The 24,676-nt window shown below is 36.2% G+C and overlaps 1 protein-coding gene across 1 annotated transcript in view; it reads right to left on the bottom strand.

Annotated features, from left to right (window-relative positions):
• Positions 1 to 6,007: 6,007 nt before the first annotated feature.
• The window catches only part of NUDCD1 (NudC domain containing 1), a 99,548-nt gene continuing 80,879 nt past the window's right edge, over positions 6,008 to 24,676 (bottom strand). The window contains exons 9-10 of the mRNA XM_069600370.1: positions 10,611 to 10,770; positions 6,008 to 8,363 (exon numbers count right to left, since the gene is read on the bottom strand). Of these exons, the coding sequence (XP_069456471.1) occupies positions 8,071 to 8,363; positions 10,611 to 10,770 (453 nt within the window). The 3' untranslated portion in view covers positions 6,008 to 8,070. The remainder of the gene's footprint in view (positions 8,364 to 10,610; positions 10,771 to 24,676) is intronic.

Below are 24,676 nucleotides of genomic sequence, written 5' to 3'. Positions count from 1 at the left end.
CCGGGGAAGCATATATATACGTGTGTGTGTGTGTGTGTGTATGTAGTTATGCCATATAGTAAACAGATACATGCCATTTTAAAAAGCTATTCATTCATCCATCAGTGAGCATGTAGCTGTTTTTATATCTTGGTTATCATGAACATGGGGGTAGCTGTTGTTCAGTTGTCAAATCAGGTCCGTCTCTTTGCAACCCTATGGATTGCACACCAGGCTTCCCTATCCCTCACCATCTCCTGGAGCTTGCTTAAGTTCACATTCATTGAATTGGTGATGCCATCCAACCATCTCATCCTCTGTTGCCCTCTTCTCCTTCTGTCTTCAGTTTTCTCCAGCATCAGGGTCTTTTCCAATGAGTCAGCTGTTCACATCAGGTGGCCAAAGTATCAGAGCCTCAGCATCAGTCCTTTCAATCAGTATGCAGGGTTGATTTCCTTTAAGATTGACTGGTTTGATCTCCTTGCTGTCCAAGGGACTCTTCACGAGTGTTCTCCAGCATCACAGTTCGAAAGCATTAATTCTTCAGTGCTCTGCATTCTTTATGGTCTAGCTCTCACATCCATACATGACTTCTGGAAAAACCACAGCCTTGACTATACAGACCTTTGTTGGCAAAGTGATGTCTTTACTCTTTAATACCCTGTCTAGGCTTGTCATAGTTTTCCTGCCAAGAAGCAACTGTCTTCTAATTCATGGCTGCAGTCACCATCCACCATGATTTCTAGAGCCCAAGAAGAGGAAATTGTCACTGCTTCTACCTTTTGCCTTTTTATTTGCCATTAAGTGATGAAGTGACAGGGTCAGATGCCATGATCTTAGTTTTTTTAATATTGAGTTTTAAGCCAGCTTTTCCACTCTCCTCTTTCACCCTCATTGAGAAATTCTTAGTTCCTTTTCACTTTCTGCCGTTAGAGTGGTATTATCCACATATCTGAAGTTGCTGATATTTCACCTGGCAATCTTTATTCCAGCTTGTACCTTATTCAGTTGGCATTTCACATGATATGCTCTGCATGTAAGTTAGACAAACAGGGTGACAATAAATAGCCTTGTTGTACTCCTTTCTCAATTTTGAACCAGTCAGTTGTTCCATATAAGGTTCTAACTGTTGCTTCTTGACCTGTTCAGGAGACAGGTAAAGGGGCCGTATTCCCATCTCTTTAAGAATTTTCCACAGTTTGTTATGATCCACACAGTCAAAGGTTTTAGTATAGTCAATGAAACAGAGGTAGATGTTTTTCTGGAATTCCCTTGCTTTCGCTATGATCCAGTAAATGTTGGTAATTTGATCTCTGGTTCCTCTGCCTTTTCTAAACGCAGGTGAGACATCTGGAAGTTCTTGGTTCACATAAGGCTTAAGCCTAGCATGCAGGATTTTGAGCAAAACCTTACTAGAATGGGAGATGAGTACAACTGTCCAGCAGTTTCAACATTCTTTACTACTGCCCTTCTTGGGAACTGGGATGAATATTGATTTTTTTTAGTTCTATGGCCACCGCTAGGTTTTCCAAATTTGTTGACATCATTGAGGGCAGCACTTTTAACAGCATCATCTTTAAGGATTTTAAACAGCTTTACTGGAATTACATCACCTCCACTAGCTTTATTGGAAGTAGTGCTGGTGGCTCAGAGGTTAAAGCGTCTGTCTGCAAGGCAGGAGACCTGGGTTCGATCCCTGGGTCGGGAAGATCCCCTGGAGAAGGAAATGGCAACCCACTCCAGTATTCTTGCCTGGAGAATCCCATGGACAGAGGAGCCTGGTGGGCTACAGTTCACGGGGTCGCAAAGAGTTGGACATGACTGAGCGACTTCACTCACTCAATCAGTGCTCCCTAAGGCCCATTCACACTCTAGAATGTTTGGCTCTGGATGAGTGACCATACCATCATGGTTACAAGGGTCATTAAGATCTCTTTTGTACAGTTCTTTTATGTATTCTTTCATCTCTTCTTGATCTCCTCTGCTTCTATTAGGTCTTCACCTAATTTCTGTCCTTTATTGTACCCATTTTTGGATGAAATGTTCCTCTGATATTTCTAATTTACTTGAAGACATCTTTAGTCTCTCCCCTTCCATTCTTTCCCTTATTTCTTTGCATTGTTTGTTGAAGAATGCCTTCTTGTCTCTCCTTGCTGTTCTCTGGAACTCTGCATTTAGTTGGGTGTACCTTTCCCTTCCTCCCTTGCTTTTTGCTTCTATTCTTTCCTCAGTTACTTGTAAAGCCTCCTCAGCCCACTTAACCTTCTTACATTTATTTTTCTTTGGGATGGCTTTGTTTACTGCCTCCTGACCAAATTACGAATCTCTGCCTACAGTTCTTCAGGCACTGTTTACTAGATCAAATCCCTTGAATCTATTCGTCACCTCCACCGTATATTCATAGGAGATCTAAGTTGTACCTGCCTGGCCTAGTGTTTTTCCCTGCTTTCTTTAGTTGAAGCCTGAATTTTTCAATAAAGGGCTCATGATCTGAGCCACAGTCAGCTCCAGGTCTTATTTTTGCTGACTGTATACAGCTTCTCCCATCTTTGGCTACAAAGAATGTAATCAGTCTGATTTTGGTATTGACCATTTGGTGATGTCCATGTGTAAAGTCATCTCTCGTGTTGTTGAAAAATGGTGTTTGCCATGACCAGTGCATTCTCTTGGCACAATTGTTAGCCTTTGCCCTGCTTCATTTTGTATTCCAAGGCCAAACTTGCCTGTTACTCCAGGTATCTCGTGACTTTCTACTTTTCCATTCCAATCCCTTATGATGAACAGGACATCTTTTTGGGGTATTAGTTCTAGGAGGTCTTGTGGGTCTTCATTGAACTGATCAACTTCAGCTTCTTTGGCATCAGTGGTTGGGGCATAGATTTGGATTACTGTGATGTTGAATGGTTTGCCTTGGAAAGGAACACAGATTATCCTGTTGTTTTTTATTGAACACATGGGTATGTATCTTTTTGAGTTAGTTTTTGTTTCCTTCAGATAAATACCCACAAGTAGATTTGCTGGATTATACGGAAGTTCTACTTTTGATTGAGGAGCCATGTTACTTTTCACACATTTCCACCAACAGTGTACTAGAGTTCCCTTTTCTCTACTTCCTTACTGACACATTTCCTATCTTTTTGATAATAGCCATTCTGATAGGTGTGGGGTGATAGCTCATGATGGTCTTGATTTGCATTTCCCTGATGATTAGTGACGCTGAACTCCTTTTCATGTATCTGTTGACCATTTGTATGTCTTCTTTTGAAATATATTCAGATCTTCTGCTCATTTTCTAATTGGATTTTTAACTTTTGAGTTCTGTAAGTTATTTTGGATATTAACTCCTTATCAGATGCATGATTTGCAAATATTTTCTCCCATTCAGTAGGTTGCCTTTTCATTGTATTGATGGTATCTTTTATTCTGCAGAAGCTTTTTAGTTTTATGTAATTCCACTTGTTTATTTTTGCTTTTGTGGCCTTTGATTTTGGTGTCAAATCCAAAAAAAAAAAAACAAAAACCCATCACTGAGACTGATGTCAAGGAGCTGAGTACCTACATTTTCGTCCAGGATTTTTATGGTTTCAGATCATATATTCAAGACTTTAGTCTGTCTTGAGCTACTGTGTATAAATAAGACAGTGAATGTGAATATCCAGTTTTGCCAAAACCATGTACTGAAGAAACTGTCCTTTCCCCTTTGTATATTTTTGGCTCTTTTGTTGTAAATTAGTTGACCATATATGGGTGGGCTTATTTCTGGGCTCTTTAGTCTGTTTCATTAATCTTTGTTTCTGTTTTTATGCCAATATGATACTATTATGATTACCACAGCTTTTTAACACAGTTTGAAATCAGGGAGCATGATGCCTCCACCTGACCTTTTTGTCATAATTCATTATTGACCAGGGAATTTTTGCACAAACTAACACCTGTGGCCAGTGATTTTTATTTTAGCTGACCAAAAAGTAATTTTGTTATTTCACCAACACTTTTGGGGTTATTACATTCAACAGTTACACCTGACACCTGTAAAGTTTTCTAATTTTTGTAAAATGCCTTTAATCTACTCTTCTACGAAAGCAGAGAAGCACTCTCCAACACTGTGAGAGTGTTTTCACTTTACGTATCAGAATCAACCACTAAAAGTTTTTTGTGATTTTGTTGGTCTAATGTTCACATTGTCTGAATCAGAACTATATTGTGAAGAGCTTTCACCTTCTGAAATACTAGTATGTATGCTGCTCAGACAAAGTATCTGCATAAAATTCACTTAAAATTCTTCACACAAAATTTTGCATTGTGTCAATTCTGAAAATTTTACGTTTATACTGTATACAAGACTGGAACAAAAACCTAACGGAGCAAAATGTGACTGTATAATGAACCCTTGATCAATTTTAAGCTCTAACAACTTTGCACAATAATCTCTAAATCACTAATCACTAAATCTCTAAATCACTCTCTAAAACCACATTAGTACATCTCCAGTCAATGATGTGTTGAGTGCTTTGGCTTTTTGCGGTTCTATATAAATTTCAGGTTGGCTCTATTTTTGTGAAAAATCCCATTAGAACTTTAATAGGGATTGAATTAAAGCTATAGATTGCTTTGGGTAGCAACTGCTTCTAATCCACAAGCATCCAATACCTTTGTATTTATTTGTGTCTTCATCAATTTTGTTCATTAATGTCTTACAGTTTCCAGTGTACACGTCTTTCATCTCCTTAGCTAATTTGTAATATTTTTTTCTTTTTTAATGCAATTGTAAGTGAGATTATCTTATTTCTCTGATAGTTTGTTATCAGTGTACAGAAACTCAACAGATTTTTGTATACTGATTTTTCTATCTCCAACTTTACCTAAGTCATTGGATTTAAGTGTTTTTTTGGTGGAGTCTTTATCATAGCATCTGTAGACAGTAACAGTTTTACTTCTTCCTTTCCAACTTGGATGCCTTTTCTTTTACCTAATTGCTATGGGTAGGATTTCCAATATTATGTTGAATAAAAGTGTTAAGAGTAGGCATCCTTGTCTTATTCCTGACCGTAGCAGAAAAAAATTTTTTTACCATCAAGTATGATGTTAGCTGTAGGCTTGTCAAATATATGGCCTTTATTATGTTGAGGTATGTTCCCTCTAAACCCACTTTATTGAGAATTTTTATCATAAATGGACGTTGAAATTTGTCAAATGCTTTTTCTGTTCCTATTAACTGTATAATTTTTATCCTTCATTAAATTAAAGTGGTGGATCACATTGATAAGCAGATACTGAATCATCCTGACATCTCTGGAATAAATCCCACTTGATGTATTGCTGAATTTGGTTTGCTAGTATTTTATTAAGGATTTCTGTATCTATGTTCACCATGGATACTGGCCTCTAAGTTTCTTTATTTGTGGTATCCTGGTATAGTTCTCGTATCAGGGTAGTGCTGGCCATCTCAAATGAGTTTAGATGGGTTCCCTCCTCTTCTACTTTTTGGAAGAATTTGGGTAGAATTAATTCTTTAAATGTTCACCAGAATTCATCAGTGAAGTCATCTGGTCCTGGTCTTTTGTTGGGAGGTTTTGGATAACACTCTACTAGTAAATTAGTCTGTTCAGATTTTCTATTTCCTCATGATTCAGTCTTGGTAGGTTATATGTTTTTAGGAATTTATACATTTTCTATGTTACAAAGTTGTTGGTGTTATGAATTGTTCATAGTAGTCTCTTATGATCCTTTTCTTTGGTTAATTTCTTGACTTCATTATCCTCTTTCTGACCCTTTCCACTGCCAACTCAAATTTTGTCTGTTCTTGTATGGGTTCCATCCCTGGTTAAACGTCTTTCAAATACAACAAGCTTCATAAATCTCCCACCTACTTTTTCACTCAAAGAGAAACTTCACCTAGAAATCACTAGACTTTTTGTTTTTAACTTACCACTGTATTATTCTTAGCACTGAGAATATGTTTTCATACACAGCTAGCTGATGCCTACTAAACATGTTGATATAATGAACACTGTTAAATGACTCCATATGAAAAACACAAAATTATTTTATTACTATCATAAACAGTATATAAAATTCCCATTTATAATTTATAGTAAAATCAGTAAAACACAAGGTACTACATTCACAGCACTTGTATATACTTCATTTAAATACTAAAACATTGTTTAAATTTGTTTAATTTGAGTTTAAATGTGGAATTCTTGAAACATTTTGAGAATACATGGCTTGGAATCACTGCTCTAAACCTATTACTCTCAACATAGACCAATATGCACAAATATTTAGGACAAATAATCCTGATAGGTTTCAATTCAACATTAATCATGTTAAAAATAACATATACAAAGGGAAGAAAATTACCATATGGAAATTTGCATATATTTACATATATAGTCATATGGTTAAGCACCACATTAATCTGCCTTTTTCTTAAATTTAAGAGTGTTTATGATCTTCGAGGTAAATTTTAAAGAAAACTTAAATCTGTCACATAACAAAAGCTTTTAATAGTTCACTATCTAAATAATCTTTTGTTTCACTAAATTTTACAGTGATACTAAAAAGTTCTGGAAATATCACCAGTTTATTTTTTGGTCCAGCCATATATCCCCCCCCCCCCCCACTCTGTTCATGATCTCATGGTGCTTGATAGCAATCTGTCTCTTTCCTGGTATTAAAAGCACTATCAGGACTCCACTGTCACTACCAGTTCTTAGGCCTTTCCTAAACTTTGTATCAAGTATCCCAATACTTCTCTCCAGGAAAATGCATTCTGACAAAGTGTTGAAACATGAATGTAATCCCCATCTTTTTCCTCTCTTTCTGTCTCTCAAACTTATTTTTCCTTCTTTCACTAAAATTTAATCCAGCCAAACACTTGTCTAGATAGGCAAGGAACAAATGTTTCCGATCTTATATCTCTTTTCTTTACTGTCTCATACTAAAATCTCAATTTTCCTATTATAAAAGTTAATTTGACACTTAATGTAAGAAGCATACAAAAATGGTATAAAAGTAAACAATTTCCCAGATAAATGCACACCAAAAAAAATCCAAGAAAATAATGTAAGAAACTAAAATTCATGGCAAGACATATTTAATGTATAAATAGGATTACTTTTTAAACTGTAGAACTACAGGGAGAACTACAAGGATAAATTATGATTTGTATGGTAAACTGTTATAGTAATGGCTTCCAGTGAATCATTCCACCTGCTATCTGTACCCTTGTATGCTCACCTCTCACACTGACTCTAGACTTGGCTACTTGCTTTGTTCAACTGAAGATGAGCAAATACGATGCAAGCACAGGCTTGATAAACTCTTGAACATTAGGGAATTGCTCTCTTGTAATGTTTTCTCTGTTATGGGAAAAAACACAGTCTAGCTTATTGGAGAAGGAGAGGCCGTGCAGAACAGAGACAGTCAAATCACTGAACAATGAAAAATTACAAAATATCCTGTTTTAAACCACTAGAGTTTTGGAGTGGTTTATTATATAGCAATGGGTAAGAGCTATACTTTATAGATAGAACCTATCATCTCTATCTATTCTGTGGAAGACCAAGTGGATTTATGAAAGTTAAAGCTATACTTATTTTGAAAAAACACCTCAGGTCTCTTCAGCAAACTTTAACAATATTAGACCTGCTGTACCTGTTATATATCCCCCTCTACTCCAGCTATTCGGTCCATTTAAAATTATAAGAATCAACATGTGAACTATTATCCTACTGGTATAGAAGTAGAAACTATATCGGCAAACAGAGTACATGATAAATATTTTTGTTTAAACAATGAACTGTACATCTTTCATATAAAAGATGAGATTCTAGTCTGTTTTTAAAAATTATACTTGCTAACATTATCATTTTTTACAGAAGCTGTCTTCTCTAAATTCGCAGCTTCATTCCATAGCTTTTATAGACCCATAAATTGCAAATATATTTCCAATATCCTTAAAAAAAATTCATACAAGGTAATTTTATTTAACACAGTTAAAACTTAACAGATTATAGCAAAACTGTTCAGCCTTCCAGCTACCACTGAATACTTTGGCAGTACAGAGAAGCCAACGTGTTAGAGGAATTAATTTTCTGTATTTACCTTTATTAAAAAGAGGTTTTTGGTAGTGAGGACAAATAATCTCTCATTTGTTGCTTGAAAGCCTAAAATAGGATCATTGGTTTCTAGGCTTGCTACTTGCTGCTTAGCAACCTGCCCTACTTGCCTGCCTTCCTTCCTATTGTAAAGTACAGTAGACATGGGCGTGGGCTGACGGTAGATGAAAACTCGTCGAAGGCACTCGCAAAGGGCTGCATAGGAGTAATTTGGAGCACAGGCAAAAAATTTTTTGTCTCTCTTTGATGCTTGGACATAGCCTGCCAAGAAATATGAGACAAAAAAAGAAAAACTATATATTAAACAGAAGGGAAAAAATGGTAATTTAACATTTACTATTTCATTAATTTTATTACAAATTGAAATGACTAAAAATTTACACCACAGATATTCAACAACAGTTACATTCTGAACCATTAATGACTAGCCACAATTAATCTTTCCCAAATGGTGCAAAAACAAAGCACTAATTCCTAAGAACAAGTGTTTCATTCATCTCTTCAAGAAAAGTACAACATGGTTCCCATATAATTTCCAGAAATAATTAAAAAAATCTAACACATTAAACACATGCCAAAATATCTTTAAATGACAATTTAACAACTGAGTACATCAATCACAGAGATGGCATTATGGTATCTTTTTTTTTTTCTCTTACCAAATAAATGGGAAAATGTTTAGAGGATGTTATTACAAAGTTATTTCAGGAGTGTGTGCATAATGCATTCTCAGTTTGTATATTATTGGTGGTATTTTTATAATCAACACCAACACTGTAACAGGATTTGTTGTACTTCACCTCTCAGAAGTAGAGCTTTCAGATCAAAACAAAATCAAAGAGAAAATTCAAATATTTAATTTTAAAATTCCATTAGGACAACCTTTGAAAAAACAATCTTTTCAAAATTTATCTTTAGAGCTTAAAAGGGCTTTTATATTCTAAAGTATAAATCGGCAATTTTCAGGTTGGTATATGATTACTGAATGAATGTTAAAACCTGAGAGAGGGCATATAACATTAATATAAATTGAGACCTCACCAAACAATGAATGACCAGAGGAACCATGAGCACAGGCAGATGAATGATGGTTTTTTAAAAATTAGGCAGGACTTGAGAGTCCCTTGGACTGCAAGGAGATGCAACCAGTCCATTCTGAAGGAGATCAGCCCTGGGATTTCTTTGGAAGGAATGATGCTAAAGCTGAAACTCCAGCACTTTGCCACCTCATGCGAAGAGTAGACTCATTGGAAAAGACTGATGCTGGGAGGGATTGGGGGCAGGAGCAGAAGGGGACGACAGAGGATGAGATGGCTGGATGGCATCACTGACTCGATGGATTGAGTCTGAGTGATAGACAGGGAGGCCTGGCGTGCTACAATTCATGGGGTCGCAAAGAGTCGGACACAACTGAGCAACTGAACTGAGGATGAAAAAGTAGAAGGATATAGACACCTATTTGAGACCCTAGAATTAACTCTCCAGGCTAATCTTACCAAATTAATGTATATAACATCTCAAGACTACATATCTAACATAATGTTGATTTAACTCAAGCATAATAGAATTCCACTAAACTAGGATTTAGGGATACAAAAGAAGGATCTGAAAATTAAGATAAAGCTTTCCTCTTACTTAAAATAAAAAATCAGGAATTTTAGTAGAAAGGCTAGAAATTATTCAATCAAACTATTTCAGGTCATAAAAATCCATTTGGAGTCTAAATTAACCACTTTAACAGTCTATATTACTAATTATAAGGGACAATCGAAAAAATATCTTCTATAATTAGGGTTGTGCATATATAGCAATCAAAATGCATAGTTTTACTTCCTGCTGGCAGTTTAAAATAACCTTTTGATAAAGCAATAGCTGTGGTTAATTCATATAAAAAATTTCTCCCACACAATACTAATGTATTTTGACATTAAATTAATTATTACATAAGTCTACAATTATGTAGTTCAAAATGTTTCAAGCCCTACCAGTATTTCCCTTTTATCCTACAGAATAAATTTCATTTCTGCATCACCATTTTCCCTAAGTGTTTGTATTATAATGGCTCTGTTTCACACTTAAGTTCCATGAAAGATGTCTCCTAATGTGCTTTTTAACCTTAGAGCAATTCTATGATTACTGAAGACTACTCTCAAGAAACCTGAATACAAGTTCCATGTAGGGTACTGCCAAGCCCCTTGTTCATATTCTAATACTCTGTAGCTTAGCTGGAATAAGCAAGTAATTTATCAGAATGATTCAAGTGGTTAGATAAACACTCTGATTTCTACTTTGTGCTGATCTTCTGCACAAACATAAGAACAAATTAGTCCTGTTCCAAAAGTACTAACATTCATCAACTATGTACAAGCAACCAAATTATAGCACAAGTCAATCCAACTGTAATTAGGACAGCTCAAATTTAAACAAACCAAAAAAAGAAACTTAGAAAAAAAAAAAAAGACTAATTTTTGATATAACGTCAAAGGTTGTCAAAGAGCTTGCTTATACCTAAAGCATTGAAGGTTGCAATATGCTCCCACATATCATCTTGTTTGCTGGAGTGTGGCTGCCAGAGCAAGGCATCAACATCATGGCGCAAACAGAAGCAGGGCATTTCTTTAGGATCCACTATGACAGAGAAAAGGTACTGGTTGCTTCCAAGATTCACCTAAAATTAAAGGTGACCAAAAAAAAAAAATAATTTATTCAACAACAAATTATTGTAATTAATAATAATGATGACAACTGACACACAGAACTACATGTCAGCAACTGTTCTAAACTTTTTTCATACCTAATTACCTCTTCATAATGCCCCTGGGAGAAATGTGCTAATGTTAGGTCTGTCTTCAAGCTGAGGACAGTTAACTTGCCCATGACATTGAATCCAGAGTCCATGTTCTTAACCACTGCACTATAATCTACTATTTCTTAACTGTTAGTAACTCATTTAAAACATAGTATAAGCAGAATATATTTTAAGCCACAATGCAAATGTTAAGTTTACAAATGCTAACTTGCAATAATAACTACCAATAATGATAGCTACTATGATTTATGAACACATTCTATATGTCCAGGCATATTATAAATATTAACCTCAATAACCCACAAGGCTGTTACTCTCTTTATAGATGCTTGAGTTACCTGAGAACCCACAATGCTGGGGTTCAAATTTCAGATCTGTTTATAAGTTATTAACTTCATACTGTCTATTTATAGTAAAATGTAAAGAATGTTTATTATGTTAAAAATTTTATGGCAATATTGATGGTTAAAGGAATTCATTTTAATACAAACTCATCAGGTTGAGACTCATAATTGAATTCCATCCATAGGAATACTTTTCTTAATGGAAAGAAGTTACAGTGATTTTTTCATTACAAATACTGTTTACTAGAGTTAAAATGCCTAAATAACAGAAATCACACCAAATGTAGGAAACATAAAACACACAGAGTGCTTATTAATACTGAATTGTTTCCATGGGTTTTAGAGCAGACTAGAGAATAAAATGTTGGGTTAAAATGCATTCAGCAGGGAAAGCCGTGCAGTAGCTCTCCACCAGTCTATTGGTCACAGGAGAATCCAGAGACACCAGCCCAATCTGTGTTGCCCCAGCAATGCCAGGGGACAGGGCTTTTGGGAGGGGCCAGTGCTTGTTTTCTACAGAAGGGGGACAGGCACACAGGATTCACAGACTATTTCTTCTCTTTGCGTCCCTTTGCTCCTGAGAATCATAGCTAAGTGAGGTCTACTTTCAAAATCACTGCCAACTAACTGGCCTTTTATGTTACATTTTATCATGTTTTACTGTCAAATTCCATTTTTCTATAGTTTCAACTGTATTTCTATTGCCTTCAGTTTTATAGCTTTCTATGAAACATACGTTTCAGCAAATAGTTTGAGGATCTGTCTGGCCAAAAGTGACCAAATTATCCTTTATATAAGATCTGGATCCTTTAAATATACTCAAAACTAAGTATCCAGGAGTTTTTAAACCAAATTATAATAAACTAGTCTGATAATTTACTGTGAGACAAAACATTCCTTTTAAATGAAATGATTTAGACTTCTATCTTTATGTAGTAAGAGACTGTGATAGTCTCAATATTCAAGTCTAGCCTTCCTATTCATTTTAAAGTCCAGTAATCCATACAGCTAAATAAAAAAGTTAACACCATTTAAGATGTATGATACTTATTAGATTGTCAGTGGCCACGTTAGGAAAAGAAACTTATAATTCCATTCAAAAGAATGGAATATAAGAGTAGAGAAAGGAATTGCATATAAACACCGCTTTTAAGGTAACACCTAAAAAGCGTTTCCATTTTTCTCATGGTCGTTATTGGAATCTCCTGATAATTATTTATATCTTTTACTACCTTTTCTTGCCTCACTGCAATAGCTCAAGTTTGAGCGTGACACTGATGAGGAGTAAGGAGGGCAAATACCCTGTCCTGTTACCAATCTTAGGGGAAAACAGTCTTTTTTTTTTTAAATCATGAAGTACGATGTTAAATCTAGGTTTTTCTAGGAGGCAATTACCTTCAACTCCTAGTTTGCTAAAAATTTAATGGATGCTAAGTTTTGTCAATTCTTTTTCTGCATCTACTAGAATGGTCAAATAGTTTTCTTCTTTAGTCTGATGATAGGCTTATTTACGTAGATTGATCTGAATGCTGATGAATCAGCCTTGAATTCCCTAAGTAATACCTGGTCATGCTTTATTACCCTTTTTACTTATGGTTGGATTTCATTTACTAATGTTTTACTGAGGACTTCTGCACCTATATTCATGAGGGATACTGGTTGGTTTTTTCCAGTTTTCTTTTCTTGCCATATCTTTGCTATAAAGGGGTAATACTGGCCTCATAAAACAAGTTGAGAAGGGTTTCTTCCTCTTTTATTTTCTGGAAGTTTGTACAGAATTGGTATTTTTTCATTTGGTATAACATACCAGTAAAGTAATCTAGATCTGGAGATTTGTCAGAAGGTTCCTAGTAGTAAATTCAATCTCTTTAACAGATATAACTAATAAGGCTTTCTATTTCTTTTTAAGTGAACTGAGGTAATGCTTGTTTTTCAAGAAATTAGCTTCACTTAAATTGTCAAATATATGAAAATAGTTATTCATAACATCCCATTATTACACATTAGTGTCTTTGGACTTGTGTCCATTTTTATTCCTGATATAGTAATCTGTGTTGTCTTTTTCCTGGGCTACTATACCTACTATTTTATCTATTTTGATCTTATCAAAGGATCAGGTTATGATTTCACTGGTTTTATTATTTTTGGTTTTCAGTTTCACTGATTTCTACTCTTTGTAAGTTTCTTTTCTCTTACTTAATTTAGATTTGGTTTGCTTGTCTCCTAGTTCAAGATGGAAGCTTCAACTAGGAAAAGACTTATTATTCTCATTTAATTCTGTTATGGTCAGAGAACACTCTGTTTGATTCTTACTCTTTTAAATTTCTTGACATTTTATTGCCTAGAATATGGTCCATTTTGGTAAGTGGGATTTCAACTAGATGTATGTTACACTGTTACTGCCCCACAGTTCTTGGATGCTGCTATTTTGTTTTTTAATCCCACCCCACTTCCACCCTCTTTCATTTCAGTTCTAATTTTTTCTATCGTTAAGTTTACTAGTTTTTTCCTGCTCATATATATTCGACCTTTTCAGTGGTGCTGCCTCATCTTCAGTGGCAGAAGAATCCTAATAGTCTACTCTTGATTTCCTGCCCCTACCCAGACATAGGGATGGTGTTTTAAAAATTATTTTTATTTTCCCCCAGCTGCAGTGGGTATTCTTCTGAGCCCTTAAGATGCTAAGATTTGATGTTCTTCCCTCATCTGCTTAAGGCTTTTGCTACTTGCTTTCCTGCTATCTTCCCCTGTCCCCAGTCTTGCTCATCAGGCTCTGGTCAAGGTCCATAAAGAGGATCTGTGAATCCGATGGGTTCTATACTTCTTCCTAGCTCCTCCTAGGCCTTTAGAGGTTTGTTGAATTCTTCTTACCCACTTACACGGTAAATCTTTCTTCTTCCCATATTCAGAAAATGAATCAGCTTTCCTACACAATCTCTTCTTGGTGATACCTGTTTTTCCTTCATGTCAAACTCATTGGTTGCCATGTAACCTCAGATCTCTGATAAATTTTTTTTAAGTGATGATTTTACAGATTATCCACACTTTTCTTGTTGTTACATTCAGAATGACATTCTTTCTAGGTTCCTACACCCCAGAGTGAATTGGAAGTCTCCTGCTTACTGTTTTAAACTTGCCTAAAAAGCAAACCACTTTCAATGAGCAGACTACTAATAGTTCAACATCCACAAAAGGTTCCCTATACCCAAGAAGGTAAACCGTAGGATCTCACACCTAGGCTTCTCCGAACATAATCAAGGGTAGATAATTACCTAAAAGGAAACCATCTTTTATCCAATGATTTAAGAAATGGTTATATGTGTTTTGTGTTTGGATAGGTGCATCTCATACTGAATAACAGCTGGCCAAAAACAATATATTCTTTTGTTAATTCTAAAGGCCAAAAATGTAAACAACACATTCATACAGCTAGCAAAGAAGAGAAGCAAAAAACATATCCAGAGAGACTACAGTAAGCAGAAATCATAACATGAAGTATAAAGTAACAGGTATGAGCAGGAGAAGCAAATAAGATGATGATGTGATAATAACAGCACAGTACAATAGAGCAAGGGACACTTGATTCTCAAGACAAACAGAATACCTTGTCATCAGAATCGTGTTCTATTTTCCTAAACAAAATTTCACTTCTCTTTTAGGTCTAACTTGCAAAGGCATTTGTTTACAGAATGATCATCTATTTCTCTGAGATCTAAAGAGATTGTTTCCACTATTCCATGTAGTCTCCACATATGTTCCCAATAAATATCTATGACTTGAGATAATGAGAGGTCTTCTCTGCTCCTTGTAACCTCTAAAAGCCTAGACTAAAGAATTTTGTCCAAAATAAAAGGAAATCAAAATCAGATTACAAACTGGAGCAAACTAATTTTGCTAATAAGTTAATTAAGTGAATGAAAATGAAGTGCAAAAGTGTAAAGGTACAATGAAAATTACATGCACTTTTATATGATGCTACAGAAACAAAAAAGTGTAAGTAGAAAATGTCTGAAGAACAACAAAGACATTAATTTGAAGCAGCAGGGAAATAACACATTAATCTGGCATGGGCAATAACCTGTAAGAATCAAGAACAAGATGTCCAATTCAAAGGGAAAAATCTGCAACCTACAATACTTAGCAAAGATTATCATTTAAAATAGGAGAGAGAGTGAATTTCTCAGAGAAACAAACTAAAAGAGTACAGCAATACTAAAGCTATCCTAAAAGAAATACTGAAAGGTCTTCTCTAAATAGAAAAGAAGCAAGAAGATATAAGAAACAGGAAATCACAACTGGAAAGTAAACCACTTAAGCCAGTATAAAGATCAAAAAGGAAAAAGCATGTATTTGTGAAAGTGATTATAAACACGAGGAGGAGCAAAAGCATAAACAAAGATGTAAAAGATATCAAAATGATAAAATGTGGGTAGGCAAAGTAAGGAAATGCATGGACAAACCTTTTTTTTTTAAGAACGTGTTTGAACCCACTGTCTAAAGCAATGGGAAATTATAGGAAGCAGTTTACATACTTGAAAAACAGGGTAACCACATATAAACATACAATAGATTCACAAAAACCAAAAAACAGAACTACAACCATAAAATGAAAACATCAAATTGTTAGGAAAGCACACTGATCGAAACCACCCACCCTGGCCAGGCACCATAGTAACTATTTGCATGAGTTGTTTTATGACAGGAGATCCTGATAAGGAATATGGAACCAACTGGAAGAGTTCGGGAAAGGTCTAAAGGAGATACCGCATGTCCGTCCACTTCCCAGAATCCCTCTCGCTAGCATCCATCTTGGCTGAGCGATGCGTGCACCACCAGGAAAGACCCTGAATTAGAATGATTCGCCAAAGACCAACCGGAAACTAATCCCATCACCATAAAACCTGAGGCTGTGAGCTACACAGCAGAGCAGTTCTCCTGAGTTCCCTTACCCTACTGCTCTCCACCCAGGTGCCCTTTCCCAGTAAAATCTCTTGCTTTGTCAGCACATGTGTCTCTTCCGACAATTCATTTCCCAGTGTTAGACAAGAGCCCAGTTTCGGGCCCTGGAAGGGGTCTGCCTTTCTACAACAAAATCACTAAAAGGAAAAAGGAAAGAAAAAAGAAACATAGAATCAACTGGAAAACAAAGTTTAAAATGGCAATAAATACACAGCATTCAGTGGACTGAATGCTCCAATCAAAAGACACAGAATGGCAGACTGGGTTAGAAAACAAGAGCCTACATCATGCTGCATACAGAAGACCCACTTTAGGGCAGAAGAAAAGGAATGGAAGTGAGAGGAGAGAAAAAGATATTTCATATAAATAAAAATGACAGGAAAGCAGGGGTTGCAATACTTATATCAAGCAAAACAAATTTTAACGCCTCCACTAGCTTTGTTTGTTCACAGTGATGCTTCTTAAGGCCTACTTGACTTCACATTCCAGGATGTCTAGCTCTAGATAAGTGATCACATCATTGTGGCTATCTGTTTTGTATACTTCTTCTGTGTGTTCTTGCCACTTCTTCTTAACATCTTCTGCTTCTGTTAGATCCATATCATTTTTGTCCTTTATTGTTATCATCTTTGCATGAAATGTTCCCTTCATATCTGTAATTTTCTTGAAGAGATCTGAAGTCTTTCCCATTCTATTGTTTTCCTCTGTTTCTTTGCACTGATCACTAAGGAAGGCTTTCTTATCGCTCCTTGTTATTCTGCATTCAGATGCTTATATCTTTCCTTTTCTCCTTTGTCTTTCACTTCTCTTCTTTTCTCAGCTATCTGTAAGGCCTCCTCAGACAACCATTTTGCTTTTCACATTTCTTTTTCTTGGGGATGGTCCTGATCTCCGCCTCCTGTACAATGTCATGAACCTCTGTCCATAGTCCTTCAGGCACTCTATCAGATCTAATCTCTTGAATCTATTTGTCACTTTCAGCGTATAATTGTAAGGGATTTGATTTAGGTCATACCTGAACGGTCTAGTGGTTTTCCCTACTTTCCTCAATTTAAGTCTGAATTTGGCAATTTAAAAGATATTACATCCAAAATATTTTTAAGATAGTACATCCAAAAAATACAGAATACACATTCTTTTCAAGTAGACATGGAACATTCTCCAGAACTACCCATATACTAGGGTACAAAACTCAACAAATTTATGAGTATAAAAATTATCTCAAGCATCTTTGCTGACCACAATGGCATGAAAGTAGAAATCAACCACAGGAAAACAAATGAGGGAAAAAAAATTACATGGAGACTGAACAATATACTACTAAAAAAGCCATGGGTCAATGAGGAAATTAAAAAGGAAATAAATACCTTGAGACAAATGACAGTCAAAACACAACCATGCAAAATCTATGGGATACAGCAAAAGCAGTTATTAGAACAGTTCTTAGATATAGGCCTTCCTAAAAATACAAGAAAAATCTCAAATAAACCACCTAACTTACCACCTAAAAGAATCAGAAAAAGAACAGACAAAACAAAGTCAGCAGAAGGAAGTAAATAATAAAGATCAGAGAGGAAATAAAAATCAATAAAACCAAGAGTTGGTTCTTTGAAAGAGTAAACAAAACTGGACAACTTCTGGCTAGGTTCACCAAGAAGAAATGAGAGAGAACCCACATAAAATAAGAAATTAAAGAGGAGAAATATCAACTGATACTGCAGAAAGACAAAAAACAAACATAAAAGAATACTATGAACAATTACATGTCAACAAATTTGACAACCTAGAAGAAATGGACATTTTCTAGAAATGTACAGCCCACCAAAACTCAATCAAAAAGAAATAGGCAATTTGTACAGACCAATCACTAAAGTGAAATACAATCTGTACTAAAGAAACTTTCTACAAACAAAAGTCTAGGACCAGACGGCTTCACAGGCAAATTCTACCAAAAGAACTTCTACTAATCCTTCTCAAACTCTTCTAAGAAACTGAAGAGGAGGGAACACTCTCAAAGACATTCTATGAAGTCATCATCATGCTGACACCAAAACCAGACAGAGATACCACCAAAAAAGAAAATTACAGACCAGTATCTCTGTTATAGATGCAAAAGTTCTCAACAAAATACTAGCAAACAGAAACCAACAACACATAAAAAAGATCACACACCACAACTAAGTGGGATTCATACCAAGTTCACAAGGATGGCTCAACATTCACAAATCAATCAACGTGATATCAACCAAATCATCAAAAAATGACACAAAAACCACATGGTCGTCTCATTAGAAAAGAGGAAAAGAAAGGCAGGAAAAGAAAAGCATTTGACAAAATTCAACATCCATTTATGATAAAAACTCTTGCCAAAGTGGGTATAGACGGAATATATCTTAACATAATAAAAGCTATTTATGGCAAACCCATAGGTAATATAATACTTAACAGTGAAAAGCTGAAAGCTTTCAGCTTAAATATGTAACAAGACAAAGATACCCACTCTCACCATTTCTATTCTATTTACTCTTGGAATGCTTAGCCACAGCAGTCAGACAAGAAAGAGAAATAAAAGGTATCTAAATTGGAAGAGGTAAAACTGTTACTATATGCAGATCACATGGTACTATATAGAGAAAGCCCTAAAGATTCTACACAAAAAATGACTAGAACTGATAAATGAATTCAGCAAGGTAGCAGGACATAAGATTAACATACAAAAACTGGTTGCATTTCTTTGTACCAACAATGAAATATCAGGAAGAGAAAATTTTTAAAAATATCTTTTAAAATCACAACCCCAAAATAAAAGACTTAGGAAAAAGCCTCACTAAGGAGGTGAAAGACTTATACCCTGAAAATTATAAAACATTAATAAAGGAAACTGAAGATGATTCAAAGAAACAGATGCATCTTGCTCTTGGATTAGAAAAATTAATATTGTTAAAGTGGCCATACTTCTCAAAGCAGTCTACAGATTTAGTGCCATCCCCATCAAATTACCCATGACATTTTTCACAGAACTATAACAAATAAACTAAAATTTATATGAAATCATAAAAGCCCCAGTAATTGCCAAAGCAATACTGAGGAAAAAGAACAAAGCAGGAGACATAACCCTTCCAGGCTTCAGACAATACAAGAAAACTATAGTGATCAAAACAGTGTGATACTGGCAGAAACAGAGATCTCCAGATCAATGAAACAGAATAAAGAACCCAGAAACAAACCCATATCCATAAGGTCAATTAATCTGCTACAAAAGTGGTAAGACTATAAAACAGGAGAAAGACAATCTCTTCAGCAAGTGGTGCTGTAAAAGTTAGACAGCTGTGAATCAATGAAGCTACAACACACCCTAACACTATGTACAAAAATAAACTCAAAATGGTTTAAAGACTTAAATATAAGACAAGATACCATAAAACTTCTAGAAGAGATCATAGGCAAAACATTCTCTAACATAAATTGTACCCATATTTTCTTAGGTCAGTCTCCCTAAGCAGAAGAAATAACAGTGGAAATAAACAAATGGAACCCTCCAAGCTTTGCACAGCAAAGGAAACCATAAACAAAAGACAACCCACAGAATGAGAGAAAATATTTTCAAACAATACAACCAACAAGCACTTAATTTCCAAAATATATAAGCATCTCGTACAACTGAACAAAAACAAAAGACAAAGAACCCAAAAGAGAAATTGGAAGAACACCTAAACAGACATTTCTCCAAAGAAGAAATACAGATAGCCAATAGACACATGAAAAGATGCTCAACATAACTATTCAGTTCAGTTCAGCTCAGTCGTGTCCGACTCTTTGCGACCCCATGAATCGCAGCACGCCAGGCCTCCCTGTCCATCACCAACACCCAGAGTTCACTCAGACTCGCGTCCATCGAGTCAGTGATGCCATCCAGCCATCTCATCCTCTGTCATCCCCTTCTTCTCCTGCCCCCAATCCCTCCCAGCATCAAAGTCTTTTCCAATGAGTCAACCCTTCGCATGAGGTGGCCAAAGTACTGGAGTTTCAGCTTTAGCATCATTCCTTCCAAAGAAATCCCAGGGTTGATTTCCTTCAGAATGGACTGGTTGGATCTCCTTGCAGTCCAAGGGACTCTCAAGAGTCTTCTCCAGAGAATGCAAATCAAAACTATGAGGTACCGTCCCATGCCAGTCAGAATAACCAACATTAAAAAGGGTACAAAAACACATGCCAGAGAGGATGTGGAGCAAAGCGAGCCCTGCCACAATGCTGGTGGGGATGTAAGTTGGTGCAGCCACTATGGGAAACAGTATAGTGGTTCCTCAGAAAACTAAAAATAGAACTAAGAGGCGCTCTAGCAGGCCTACTCCTGGGCATATATCCAGACAAAGTATAATTCAAAAAGATATGTGCACTCCTACCTTCACAGAAGCACTATTCCCAACAGCCAAGACATGGAAACAGCCTATGTGTCCATCCAGGTGGATGGATAAAGTTGTGGAACTCAGTCATAAAAATGAATGAAATAATGCCATTGGAAGGAACGTGAATGCAATTAGAGATTATCATACTAAGTGAAGTAAGTCAGAAAAAGAAAGACAAATACCATATGGTATCACTTATATGTGACAACAAAAACTGCATTAACGATCCTATCTACGAAAAAGAAACAGACTCACAGGCATAGTCAATAGACTTGTGGTTGCCAAGGGGGAAGGTGAACGGGGGAGGGACAGACTGGGAGTTTGAGGCTAGCAGATGCAAACTATTACACATAAAATGAATAAACAACAAGGTCCTACTACACAGCACAGGGAACCATATTCAATATCCTGGAATAAACAACAATGGAAAAGAATATAAAAAATATATGTGCATAATTGAGTCACTTTGCTATATAGCAGAAAAATCAACATTTCCAAAAAAAAGAACAGATGCCACAAATCCCACTGAATTCACAACTCTGTTTACTTTGGTAGCTGAAAGTAAAATGGGACAGCAAATAAGAAAGAAGGAAAAGGATGTCTGTTTGCGGAGGACACTGTCAAAGGTAAGAATAGTATCCAACAGCTTACTAGCAGTGGGAAAAAACAAAAACAACTCATGCAGAACCAGAACTTCTTAACGGAGTAGACTGAGACTACTTAGTGTAGGAGTAAAGAACCCAACTTAATATCAAATGCTCCTAGGGGCTTTACTATATAGACATACACAGCATGGTAATTAATGTTCATTCTAATGACATTCAACAATCAATAAAATGGTACTTTCTCTTCAGAATGCTTTATATAAGATTTTGGGTAAATAATAAATTTTCTAAGATCCCATTTTAAAAACAAGCCCTAAAGATAGTTTTAGCACTTAAATGAGAAGAATTAATTTATACCAGACAATTTATTTGAAAAACTCATTCTTTGTCAATGCCAAATAATCTTATTGCCTTAAAAAAGCCCCTCAAATTCATAAAACCCTTTGACCAATAAAACAGAATTCCTAATTTCTTCTATTCTCATGTTTATTATAGAAAAGGTAGCATTTATCTTTGAAATACCAATGAAGATTACAATTAGAGTAAAATGATGGTAGAGAATCCGCCTGAAATGCAGGAGACCTGGGTTCGGAGAAGAGATGGCAACCCACTCCAGTATCCTCACCTGGAGAATTTTATGGACAGAGGAGCCTGGCTGGCTACAATCCATGGGGTTGCAAAAGAGTCAGAAATGACTGAGTGACTTCACTTACTCATTCTCTATAGAAAAACTTGGAACATGAATTTCAAGTAGTCAACTGATTGTCTTTTTCCTCTCTTTGCAATTCTCTTCACTTAGCAATTAAAGACTTCTGAAAATCATATGTCAAAGTGAAGACATTTAAACAAGCTTTAATCACTGTTATTACCAAATTAAACTGGAAAGCAGTATTATGGAAAAGGTTTTATCTATTCATAAATAATGTATCTCTTGGGAGGTCAGACCAAAAAGTTAATGACATGAAAACTTAATTCCAATTTCATATTTCGTACACAGAATAAATTACTAAAATTCACCCTGTTCTTAGGCTTCCCAGGTGGCTCAGGGGTAAAGAATCTGTCTGCCAAAACTGGAGACTCAGGTTTGATTCCTGAGTCAGGAAGATCCCCTAGAGAAGGAAATGGCAACCCATTCCAGTATTCTTGCCTGGGAAATCTCATGGACAGAGGAGGCTGGTGGGCTACAGTCCATGGGGTAGCAAAAGAGTTCAACAAGACTTAAAAACTAAAACAACACCTCTGTTCTTATTCTTACTACCCATGAAGTATTGAGTTGATTTATATCTAATACTGAATAAGGAAAAACACTCCCCCCCCCCCCGTTTCTCCTTTTTTCTCACACTATCACACTCAGACATTTCTGACACAGATGTATAGGTTTTTTCACTTATCCGGCAATTCTCTGACATGAGGTGGGTGTCAATTAATTCAGACCTATGTGGAGGTAGCATCAGATTCCACAGGTTAAGTGCTCAGTCCCACAAGACTCCCCTGCTCCCCCTACCACCCCAATTCAGATGCCAATCACAAGTCCCAAGTCGCCACCTATACTTCTGACTGGCTGACCGTAAATCAAGAATTCCAAAGACCCTCTCTTTGGGTTCAATAATTTGCTAAAATGGCTCACAGAATTCAGGGGAACACTTATATTTATTAGTTTACCATAAAATGATATGATAAAGGATAACTAAGAACATTCAGACAGAAGAGATGCACAGCAGAAGCTACCGAGGAAAGGGAACAGAGCTTCCATCCCTTGTCAGGCATGCCATCCTCCTAGTATCTCCATGTGCTCAATAACTCAGAAGTTTTACAAGCTCTGTCCTTTTGGGAATTTTACAAACATTTCATCACTTAGGGATCAGTCATTAACTCAGTCTCCAATCTCTCTCCCCTTCCTGGAGGTTAGGGGAAGAAGGCTGCTGCCGAAAGTTCCGATCTTTAGATCTTGGTGTGGTCTTTCTGGTGACCAGCTCCCATCATGAAGCTATCTAGGAACCCACTAAGTACTGCCTCATTAGAGTAAAAGCCACTCCTATCACCCAGGAAATTCCAAGGGAATTAAGAGCAATGTTAGAAACCAGGATCAAAGACCAAAAACTTAGTGCTCTTATTACTCAGGAAATTACAAAGGTTTTAGGATCTCTGTACAAAGATTTTAAGATTTACTGATCTCTCACTGGGCAGAGATCAATAAATACTTTTTCATAGCTACATTATTTAATCCTATTTAATCTTCACCACCTGAGAATTCCCACCTTATGGGGGAAAAAACCTCAAACTCAAGTGGTTAAGAGATTTAGGTTAAGAAGCTAATAACGTATATATTCTGCTTGGTCAGTTGTGTTGGGAAGTTGTACATGTGTGATATGTCTAAAATCGATGTCTGAAAACTACCAGAAAGTCTTATAAAATCTTGACTTTAAGGCCAGTATGGCTTAATAAAAGTAAGCTAGGGAAAAAACGGTAAAAAATAAGAGACAGTCAGTACTGGAGAGCAATGACTTTTAACTATGGTCTCAACTGGTAGCAAAATCAATTTAGTTAGACCAAGAAAACAATTTTCTATTTTACTTCACTAAAAATAGTATGGAATAGAGTACTAAAAAATGTCTTGTACAATGAATGCAGTATCCCGGGTGGTGCTAGTGGTAAAGAATCCACCTGCCAATGCAGGAGATGAGGGTTCAATCCCTAGATCAGGAAAAGCCCTGGGTTAGAAAACAGCAACCCACTCCAGTACATTTATTCATAAAATTCCATGGATAGAGGCACTTGGAGTGCTACAGTCCATGGGGTCACAAAGAGTCAGACACGACTGAGTGACTATTACACTGGGCTTCCAAGGTGGCGTAGTGGTAAAGAATTTGCCTGCCAAAGCAGGAGACGTCAAGAGATTTGCATGGTGCCATCCCTGGGTTTGAAGACCACCTGGAGTAGGAAATGGCAACCCAGTCCACTATTCTTGCCTGAAAATTCCATGGGCAGAGGAGCCTGATGGGCTACAATCCATGGGGTCACAAAGAGTTGGGTATGCCTGAGTGACGGAGCACATACAACAATGGTAGTGCTGTTTTGGGAAATTGTTGCTTCAGATATATTCATGTTATATGCGTATACTGATCTCTCAATTTAAAATATTATTTTATACAATGAGTCATAAAGCCTGCCTATAGACCACAGTGAGGATCCTAGACATTATTTTAAATGTGACAAGACTGGAAGCCAGTGTAGAGAGGAAAAAAAACAGGGACATGACAAAATCTAAGTCATTTCCAAAGACTACTTTAACCTTCACAGAAAGTACTTACTAATTCAAATGGGAAGGTCAGTTTAAATAGGGAAACCTGGTGAACACCATGAAATCACATTTAATGCCACAACAGAAGAAAAACAGTAAATATCAACCAAGGGCCTCCTAATGTGATACACTGGAAACATTATTTATATA

Source organism: Ovis canadensis, chromosome 9, assembly GCF_042477335.2.
Source record: "Ovis canadensis isolate MfBH-ARS-UI-01 breed Bighorn chromosome 9, ARS-UI_OviCan_v2, whole genome shotgun sequence".
Lineage (NCBI taxonomy): Eukaryota > Metazoa > Chordata > Mammalia > Artiodactyla > Bovidae > Ovis > Ovis canadensis.
This window is presented reverse-complemented; position numbering and strand designations above follow the sequence as displayed.